General features: G+C 45.8%; 1 protein-coding gene across 1 annotated transcript; it reads right to left on the minus strand.

Annotated features, from left to right (window-relative positions):
- Positions 1-692: 692 nt before the first annotated feature.
- Positions 693-9,859, minus strand: PAG4 (pregnancy-associated glycoprotein 4). Its single transcript, NM_176615.3, has 9 exons — positions 9,769-9,859; positions 8,541-8,691; positions 7,441-7,558; positions 7,224-7,342; positions 5,850-6,043; positions 4,807-4,923; positions 3,013-3,154; positions 2,827-2,925; positions 693-1,135 (listed from the first exon to the last, which is right to left on the minus strand). Exons 1-9 carry the CDS (start codon positions 9,819-9,821, stop codon positions 986-988), a joined length of 1,143 nt encoding a protein of 380 aa, NP_788788.2. The 5' UTR covers positions 9,822-9,859; the 3' UTR covers positions 693-985.
- Positions 9,860-10,823: the final 964 nt, after the last annotated feature.

Genomic DNA, 10,823 nt, shown 5'->3' on the forward strand with positions numbered 1-10,823 from the left:
ATGACATCATCTGAGATGGGATGAAGGGAGTCTATTTCATTACCCCTTATAATTCCTCTGATTGAAGAGGTGGTGGAGTTGGTGGGTCATCACAAACTCTTCCACTGCCTAGACCATTACCAAGTCTCTATCCTTGGGGCTGCCTCTCCCCAGCTTCAGTCATGTAGTTCTGCAGGAAACTGATAAACATGTGTGCGGCTGGGTCAGGGCCAGAGACCATGTAAAGCCAGTCATAAGACCCCATGTCCCTGCCAAGATGGCTGATCTAAGGCTGTACATGTGATCTGAGGTGGGTCATTCAGAGAACACCCTTGAACTCTGATGTCTGCAATCTTCTTTCCTTACTAGGTGATGCTTTCAGGATTTAAAACCCTAGGGCAGATAGCTTGAACTCCCTCAAAAGGTGTAGAAGCCTTAAGGAAGAAAATTGCCACACTAACACTATCAAAGTAGACTGAAGGGAAAGATCGAAGGTGAGAAAGTATTGATGACTTCTGATTTCTTGGGTCTAGTCACTGAGATCTTTGTATTTGCTCTGATTCTTGTATCCTGGATTCCCAGATCATTTCAACGAGTCTCCGTTTTCCTTGAAGCCAGTTGGAGTAGGGCTCCTCTCAATTTTGATTCAGACTTGGTTCTAGATCCTTCACTACCAGACACAAAAAGAGTCAACCATTTGTTTCAGCACCATTAAGAGTGAAACCATTTATTCTTTATTGAGAATAGGGTGTAAAGTGAAAGTATAAGTGAAGTTGCTCAGTTATGCCCGACTCTTAGAAACCCCATGGACTGGAGCCCACCAGGCTCCTCTGTCCATGTGATTTTCCAGGCAAGAGTACTGGAGTGGGGTGCCATTGCCTTCTCCAGAGAATAGGGTGTACAGACCACCAAATACAGTTCACCAGCATCCTGGGCAGGAGTGCCCAAAGTGTGAGTGAGTGTGTGTTAGGAGTGGCCTTACTGATTCCTGAACCACTCCAAGCATTCACACTGCCTGTGCCAGGCCAATTCTGTCCTTTCTTCGATCAAAGACTGAGAAATACAGCCTCAGAAAGACGTCACCCAGGATCCACATCTCTGTAGATGAACTCTGTTGATGCCCTTTAAAGGCAGTAAAGCAGCGGCCTCTAGAATCCTGGGGGAGTCAGAGACACACACCAGTCAGCATGTCACCCTACCAGTGACTTCCCCCAAAATCCAGACCCAGCACAATTCTTTGCTTTATTTCCCTATTTTGGTAAGTATCAAGGGGTTTTCTCAGTAGCAGGGGATGTGAGAGTTCATCCAAAGCCAAATAGGGCCAAGACATGAGGTTGTCATGAGGAAGGGTGTGGTGAGTGGGGGACTGGAAGTTGGGGAAACAAAGGAATGAAAAACAACAAAGTCCTACTGTAGAGTGTAAGGAACTATATTCAATATTCAGTGATAAACCACATGAAAAAGAATAAGAAAAAAAAATATATTTTTTATGTGTATACTGAGTCACATTGTTGTGTGGCAGAACTTAACACAACACTGAAGATTAGCCACACTTCAATATAAATTTTTAGAAAAGAACAAGTGTGTCCATAGTTCCCCTCACTCCCTGTTTCTTTTCTTCTGACTCCTGCTCCTTGTTTTCTCTGCAAAGAATGCTTCTTCTCCTCCTGCATCCCCACAATCCATACTTTATTTAAAAACTTTTTTTGTATTGGAGTATAGCTGATTAACAATATTCTGAGTTTCAGGTGGACAGTAAAGGGACTCAACCATATGTATCCAGGTATCCTGGTCCCAAGGACACCCCTCCTATCCAGGCTGTCATATAACTGAGCGGAGTTCCCTGTGCTAAAAGTAACTCCTTGTTGGTTATCCATCTTAAATAGAGCAGTTCCCACAACACATTCTTGAAGACTTAACTCAGGAACTCTGAGAAGCCTCCTTCGTCCCACAGTCACCCTCTGGCCACTCCAGGCTTGGTTGGGTAATGTACTCTGGTTCCCCATCCCCACTGGTCAGTCCGTAGCCCTCATCACCCCTGGTAAGTCCCCAGTGCCCCAGTGCACATCACCTTGAGATGACATTTGCATGGAATCCAGTGCAGTTTTGCCTAGAACCTAGCAACCCTCCATATGGCTCAATGAGTTTGTGGTTTTAGAATCACTGAAATTTCCTCTGTTCCTCAAAGCCTTCTTTGAGCCCATCAGCCAGCTCTGAACACTTTCAGGGAGCTAACATGAAGCCTCCACCCTGTGCTGGGGCTTAGCAGTCACTGTGCTCCCTTTATTCACTTTAGTATCCAACCTCCCTACAGAGGGGTCTGGCATTTCAACTAACAAAGGAGGCACCTGGCTGGAGCAAGGGGAAGATGCAGCCGAGAACAAGGCTGACCATGTAATTTATCATCCAAACCAGGAAAAGTTTGAGAAGGGGACAGAGACTGTTAACTTATTCTGGGACATCACACTGGGACTGTCCCCAGCCATTCTCCTTGTAACATGGCCTATTTCAGGGACTGCTAGAGCTGAATTTCATGTTCATGCACCTACGGGTTCAGATTGAATTGAAGCTCTTTGAGGACTGAGGACCTTAGTGTTCCCCTCTCCTTGTGACTCCCACCATGTCATAAGGTGTGGCATCTCCATATTTATTTCAGGAAGATCAGTGTCGCACACAGCCCTTACTTCTCAAGTGATTGGTTTTGTGGGAGGCACTGGCCCAGCCACAGGGCTCAGCAGCATCTGCAATGGTGTGACATGACTTCCAGAGGGCGCCCTCCTCCCAGAGCAGCCCAAGGGTTCCTGCAAGCTCCAGTTTGAGAACCAACCCTCAGTATTGTCCCCTCACCTTGAGGATGTAGGCTTGACCTGGCACTCGGTAGTTGTTGCTTTTGATGGTGAAGATAATAGAGGGTAGGCTATTGACCGCAGAACATGAAACGTAGTGCTGTTAGAGAGAGAGGGAGAGAGGTTGGCCCTGGAAATCCTTGTTGTGTGTGGAGACTGGGAGTGACCCTGGGGCATGACCCTTCACCTCAGAACCCTGTGGCGTGGCACCGATGAGCTTCCAGATGTTATTGACCAGTGTACTTGGGCCTACGATATCTGATGACCCCGTGTCCACAAGGGCCTTGCAGCCGCCAGAGCAAGCAATAACCTTTCTTTTCATGGAGATGCTGAGAGACAATGGAAGAAAGCGGGCATCAAGGTCATTCTGAGTGTACCCAGAGTTGCCCCCTTCCCAACTGTCTCATAAACAGCCCTTCATCTGTTGCCCTCTTTTCATCTACTCTCGACACAGCACCTTTCTTGACATCCTCGAATGCAGTACTTGAATACACCAGGATCTTTTGTACCTTGACACAAGCTGGTCTTCCTTCCTAGAAGACTCCACTCCTCTGACTAGCAAATTTCTTCTCATCTTCCAGATTCCACCTTAATTGTATTGTTTTCAGGAAGCCTTTCCCCCGGTGTTTATCGTCTCCTGTCTTGGTCACTCTCTGTAGACCCTTCCTCATGTCTGCTGCTGCTGCTGCTGCTGCTAACTCACTTCACTCATGTCCAACTCTGTGGGACCTCATAGAATGCAGCCCACCAGGCTCCACAGTCCCTGGGATTTTCCAGACAAAGTACTGGAGTGGGTTGCCATTGCCTTCTCCTCCTCAGGTATAGCATGTACCAAAGTCAAAATTCACTATGTGGGCAAGTCATTTCGTGTACATCTGCCTTCTTAGATGTGAGGGCGAGTTTTATTCTCCTTGGCTCCCTAAAGTGCCTGGCACACAGTGGACTCCCAATGATTGTCTGTTCAATGAGTGAATGAAGACTGAGAAAATAATAAGAAACATGCACAGAGCTGTATCTGATGGGGAACAAATATTGGGTCACACATGGAGTGAAGATGGAGATTCACAGGGGCAGCAGATTCTCATAGTAGGGGGAGAGAGGGGCTCCTTTGGGAGAGGGTGTCTCCCAGCACTGCTCCTACAGCCAGCTCAGACCTTGAGACCTTGGCCAGGAAATACATGACTACCTCACAGAAACTCCAATGAATAGGTCAGCTTTTGTCTGAGGGCATCACACAGAATCCTATCAATTATGCCTCTTGTCCTCAGGTCACTCCTGGATCCCATCTTCCTGATTCTCTGTTATAGCACCTGTCCCACTGTGTGCCGAAGAATGTGGGGTGTCCTTTTTATTAGTTGGTTTCACATCTTAAGACTGCAGCCAAGCTCTCTCTACTGCTGGGTAGCTGCTTCCTAAGAAGACCGGGTTTCCCCATCTTCTCAGGACTGTCCCTGAGAACTTCCTATGTCCTAGGTAGCCCTGGACAGTCGGTCATCTTATCATAACTCTCTTCAGGCTGGTGAAATTCCCCCTGATCCTCTGTTCACCACACTGTAGAGTCCTCTAACCATGCTCCCGATCTCAAAGAGCAGTGGGTGCAGCCCTCTCCCAGCTGCACAGACCTCTCTGGACCCTTTTAGGACCCTTGTCAGAGCCTTGCTTGGAAGGCCTGGGGATTATGAACCCATAGGTTGTTTGTGTATCTATGTGCTTCTGTGTTTATTTGTATGTGTGTTTCTATGTGTCTCTGTGTGTGCTTGTGTGTCGCTGACTAGCTATGCATGTTTTTATGGGTCTCTGTGTAGATTTATATGTGTCTGCTTGTGTGTTTCCATGTGTCTGTGTGTTTGTCTGTGTCATTAAAGGTGGTGTATATGTCTGTGTGACTGTGTGTCTGAGAATGTATTTGTGTGTGTCTGCCTGTGTCCATGTACAGTAGTGGGTGCATCACTTGGGCTGTCCCTCAGAGGGAGAGGTTTACCGGTCCATGTGTACACTCCAGTCGCCTGCTTTCATCAGTGGTATCCAGTTGAGCTCTCCCTTGTAGTAGCGGTGGTCCGCCCCACCAAACATCACCACACTGCCCTCCCGCTCATCTCTGTAGAGAGAAGAGGGGTGGGGGGAATCCTTGGAGGACAGTAGCAATGGCACTGTCTGAGAACTGTGCTTGTCCACCCATCAATGCCCTAATAAGGTCCCCATGTACAGATGCAGAAATAGCATCTAGGAGAGATTGAGATCCAGACTGAGGTCGGTTACTAGCTAATGAGTGGCACAGAGGAGGTTAGAAGCTGAATCACTTGGCTGGGCTCCACCCGCTATGTCTTCTGAAGATGCCCTGGACCTCCAGTGACCTGAGTGCTCAGACACCTTCAGAGGGCACAGTGCTGAAGTGTTTTGGTTTCCCATTGTCAACCTTGTCATTTTTCAGGAAAATCAAGGCCTGGGGTGTCTAAGGGTGTGGGTTCAGTTCACCCAGAGTTGGCTCTGCTGGCCTATGACCTCTACTGTCCAAAGGGCCCCTCACTCAGAAGGGACCCCATCTCTGCTCTCCCTGTCCTGAAATGCCTAATATTTCTTGAACAAGGTGTCCCACACTTTTGTGTCCCACACTTTCATTTCTCACTGGCTCCTACAAATTGGGTAGCTGGTTCTGGGCTCCCAGTGGAATGCTAATGAGGAAGGAAAGACATCCACCATCCTTCTCCTTCCTTCCTAATCAAATTCATAAGCAAATCCTAATGGCTTTTCCTTCAACTTGTTTTCTTTTGCCTTCCTTTATCCTTCCTCCTCACTCACCCCCCGTAGACCATGTTACTGGTCTTGAGCCCAGGAGTAGGGTTGTGTTCCAATAAAATTTTATATATAAAACCAAGGGTGAAGCCAGTTGGGCCCTGGGGCCATAGTTATCCTGGGTTAAATTATCTCTCAGGGTACTTCTTTATCAAATGTTCTATAATTTCTGTGCACCTGAAAGCATCTTACAGCTAATTTGGAGAAAGGGATTGTCCATGTCAGACTTACTTGCTCAAGTAGAAGGCAAAAACAGGTTCAGAAATGGCACCTTCATTCTTCAGCTTGTAAAAGATGGGGATGGCTCCAGAGGGGGATATGTTGGTATAGCTCAAGCCCAAGACGCCATCAAATCTCATGCCCTCAAACCCAGATTCTTCTAGGCATAGACCGAACTGCTGATCAGTACTTACAAGGTCCCCAATCTGTGGGAGAGAAGAGTATTCCCATTTACAGATATGTGAAGTGGGGCTAGGACTGGGCTGTGGTGCATTGCCATTAGATACTCAGAGAAGAACTGAGGCTGGGCTTTGTCTTCGGTGGCCCACAGATGGTTAGATCAAGCTGGGAGGAGAATTTGGGTTCCATTTGAGAGAGGCTGTGCATTTTAAAACATCTGCCCCTCTGAAAAACACCACCTAGGTGAGTCAAATTGGCCTCGTGGCTTATGTCCAGGTGGGGCAACCAAGAGTCAGGCCAGGTGACATAGGTGCCACCTTAGGGAAAAAACAATCGAGAGCAAGATAGCCTTCTCTTTGGCATCACTGTGACCTAATGACAGGAATGGACGGAATTCTCTGTAATGTACTGAGGATTCTGCATCTGTCCAACACAATCTTGCTTGCAGGGTTCTATGAAATTACTGTCTGGGGAATTCACTTTTTGGGATATGTGTATATTTCTGTGAGTGTGTATGAGAGAGCAACAGAGAGAGGGGAACTACTCAAGTATTTTGGGGGAGGCAGGCCATAGGTTTATTAATTCTCAATGGTCGTCTAGAGTGAGAACTCATTTATCAGGCCCCTTGACTTCTCAGGCCTCCAGTTTCCCACTATGGATACCTGAAGCCCTTGACTGCCCCCAAGGTCCACAGATCAGTTTTATTCTGTCCCCAAACATCCCACAGAAACTTCAGTCCTGAAAAGCCAGCCTAACTTTACCACTTACCACATGTGTGCCCTCAGCAAGGCCCTTGCTCTCTGCACCTCAGTTTCCACATATGTCTCATGAGCTAATCAGAGTAACTGCTGTGTGGGGTTGTTGAAGGATTAAACCAGTTATCACCTGAAAGTGCCTGGAACATTTGGTGAATATAAAAGTGGGTGCTTTTATCCCTTCTTCTAGCTCCCAGAAAAATGAACCTTGAACTGCTCATGGGCAGAGGAGCTGCAAGTCCACACCTCAAGCCACTCTCTGGGTTAGCTAATTTGTTTGTTTGTGTGTCACCACAGACACTGCCTCCCCAGAGACATGAACCTGCGGATAAGATGGCCAATATCTATGGGAGTTAGGCTAGGAAGGGTCCTGCCAGATGGTCCTGCATCTGTTTTTCAAGCAGTGGTCACTCCATAGCCAGTCCTGACTCAGCATTTGTAACACTGTTACCCGAACTGTGTCATGAACAACAAGTGCTTCAATTCTCCCAGATCCATAGGTGATGCTGAAGGTCCTCCTGCTAAGCCGGAAGGTAGAAGACTCAAGATGTCTGAACCTATCGTGTTTAGCTGCAGACACAAGAGATGAGTGTCATCAGGTGCCAAGGGTGGAAATAGGGTGGCAGGGCAAGTGAAGGATGGTCTGGGTAGGGGGTGTCTGTACTTACAACAGGTTGAGCTGTTGCAAAAGATGGAGGGCACCCACAACTCAGATGAGCCTGTGTCAAAGATAACCTGGAATTCCTGAGGGGGTGTCCCAATGGTGATGTTACCCACATAGAAAAACTACAGGGAGAAGGATAGAGTGGGTTAGTGCAGAACTGGCTACCTTTTATTCCCAAACTGATGCCTCCCTCTGGGTGTCACATATCTCTTGAAATCACTTTCTAACCACAGAGCAGCTCACAGACTTTGGTCACAGATGTATCTGCATTTGATACATTTTTCCTGCACTACATTGTATGCAGGATATTGATTCTATGATCAACGTTGAAATGGCACCTCCTGCATGGGAAGCCCAGAGGCATATCCACTGGGCCTCCAGGATTGCTGGACACCCAGGGAAGTCCTGGTGCCTTCATTTGAGAAGCTCTGTCTTCTCTTCAAACCCAGCCTTAGCACCCGCTTCTCCAGGAGGTCCTTCTTGATCAACCCCAGCCACTCCCTCTAAACTCAGACCACATCCAATCAACAGCACACAGTTGACCCTCTAATTTGACATGTGTTTGCTCTTTGCCTATCTCTCAGGCTAGTATGGGAATTTTTAAAGATATCTTGAAGAAAAAAATAAGCCCTTTTTCTAATCTAAAAACAGGAACCACAGTGATTCTTATGGCCATACTCAGAATACAGGTTCAGTAACTTTTTACTGCTGTGGTTCTTGCATCTGTGGCAACTGAATTCCTCTACCTGGGGATTCACAATTGCTTTGCAGTTGGTTCTACTTTTTGATCAGTGATGGTTCACTCTTTATCTATAACTGAGTGGCTCACTTAGTTCAGAAGGAACAATCGCCCTCAAACTAATGACACATCTTTGACACAGAAATGGATGTTTACCTGCCACCTGGTAATTGCGAAGCCAATCAAAGACCAACAGTTGAGGATGAGAGTGCCCTCTCCTATGGGTGGGGTCCCTGTTTTCCAGTGTATCTGCCTCATGCAGGAACCCCAACCCCAACATCCCACCTGGCACCTCCAGATGAGCCCCAGTGCTAGGCTAGAGCACCAGGGGGCGCTGTGGAGCAACATGCTCCCCAAATACTCACATCCCTGATGTTTCTCAGCGGGTGAATAGTTAGATTTGAGCCACGAAAAGAAATCTGGGACAGTCTGTAAGCATGCTCCTTCACGAAATTGTTCAGCATGTTTTTTCCACTGAGGGTTTTTGTCATGGTCTTCACTCTCCTTAGAGGTATTCTTTCACCGAGCATTTGACAAAGAAAACAAAGAAGATGCTACAATTAGCTGTCAGTGTTAAGGTATAACTGTCATTGTTATGGCCCTGTGTATTTTCTAGTAATTTTTGTTAGGCACATTATTATCAGAATTTTATGCATATACCATGGCAAAGACATAGATTTGAATACAGGTTCTGTTCTGCAATCTTGGGTAAGCCATATGACCATGTGGTGTCTCAGCCTCCCCTTCGGTAAAATGGTGGAATGTAACAATACAAACCCTCCAAATAAAATATCTTGGGGATAAGTTAAGTGATGGTTATAAGATACCTGATAAATAGGAAGTCTCAACAATGACAGCCATTAGCATTGCTGTTGCCATCTCACTCATTCCTTCTCATAGAACCTCAAGGAAGGAGGTAGAAGGGGGACTTTTATCCTCTTTTACAAGGGAGCAATTTGAAATGCAAGAGGTTTCTGAGTTGACTGTGTTCACACTGCTTGTCTGATATAAAACAGGGTAAAACTGTGTATCTTTCTCCAAGTTAAAAGAGAAGAGAGAGTTGAAAGAAGAATCCAAGATATAGGGAACAAGTAAGGGAAATTCAGAGGCTTGAGAAGGAAGTAAGAGTCAAATGAAAAATTAAAAGAAAACCACACAAGGAAAAATACCCTCACAGTGACTTCCAAAGAGATGGAGAGATAAATGACAGTGATACAGAGATGCAGACATAGACATATACACACTGCTGTAGACCAGGAAAAAAGAGGACATGTTGATTAAATGTAGAAAAGTGCTATCCCACAGAACCACATCAACATCTGCATAGACTATGCACTGAACAGTTGCAAGGAGTTGCATTTTCAATAGGTCATGACATGACTGGACCCCAAGATTTGTGCAACCCAAATCTACACCAAGACCTTGGGATCCACAGTTCCTATAGCAAGTTACTTATCAATAAGTGAGAGTTGAACTTTAAGACTCTTAGGGAAATATTCCATTCCCTTCTAAACCTGATGGCTGGAAGAATAACCAGATGAAAAGAAAAATCCGAGAAAGGAATATGATGTGACTTACAGTCCCCATACTTACTTGACTATGCACTCTGAGAAGGCCACCAGCCCGAGGAGCACAAGCCACTTCATGTTTCTTTCCTGGCTCCAAGTACTCAGGGAAGTTTGGGTTCTTAGCATGTAGTGGCGACCAGGACCCCCTAGTTATATATCCTCTGACTTACCCTAGTTTTCCCTTTTAGGCCACTAAAAGATCTGAGAAAAACACAAAGGTCTTGATAAAATCTTTACCTTCATCAGTGTCCTTGGTAAGTGGCCTTTGAAGCTTTTCAGAATACAGAGAATTGAAGTGTAATCTCTTCTTTGAAGCTTTGCTGGAAAATCAAACTGATCTGCATGTACACCTAAGAAGACAGAAAACCTTGCCTACTTGGAGAAAAAACTGCTAAGAACATCATGAAAATGGATACTAGGGGCCATGCTTGACACTTGTGGTTTCATGTCATCTTCCTAGCTACTTCATTAGATATGCATTGCTGTCTTCATTGGAGAGGACATTGCTAGGAGGATAAGTTGTCAAATGGCAAACTGAAGAATTCACGGGCAGCCCAGGGTCTTACAGCTGACTTTAGGTAGTGGGTCTAATGGGAGACATCAGGGGCACTTATGATGCCAGTCTGCATCAAAGATTTAGGACACAGCAGTACTTCAATTGCATGGTTTCAATATTGGAAGAAATGTCATATGCATCCACAAAATATTTTATACCATCCAGCAACTGTACAAGGAAGAACTGTGTACTAGGCTCTGGGTTAAAGGCTTCAAAGTCAAAGTTGATCAAGACAAAAGTAGTCTTTATCTTAAGAGAGCTAAAAGTCTAGTTCTCACAAACTCATGGCCCCAAGAGGCAGGAGATATGATTCTAGGACTAGGTTGCCTTGTTGGAATCTGGGCATCACAGGCCTTACCACTGGGAGCAGCCTTTCCTCTACTTCACACATGCTGGAAAGCAGGCCTGTTGGCCATGTTTTCAAGAGAATCAGAACTTTGGATTTATATGTACAATCTACTGATTTTAATGTTAGAAACTAATTTTTTCCCCCTGAAAAAAACATTGGGAACAAAATCTCCATA

This window comes from Bos taurus, chromosome 29 (genome assembly GCF_002263795.3).
Source record: "Bos taurus isolate L1 Dominette 01449 registration number 42190680 breed Hereford chromosome 29, ARS-UCD2.0, whole genome shotgun sequence".
Taxonomy (NCBI): domain Eukaryota; kingdom Metazoa; phylum Chordata; class Mammalia; order Artiodactyla; family Bovidae; genus Bos; species Bos taurus.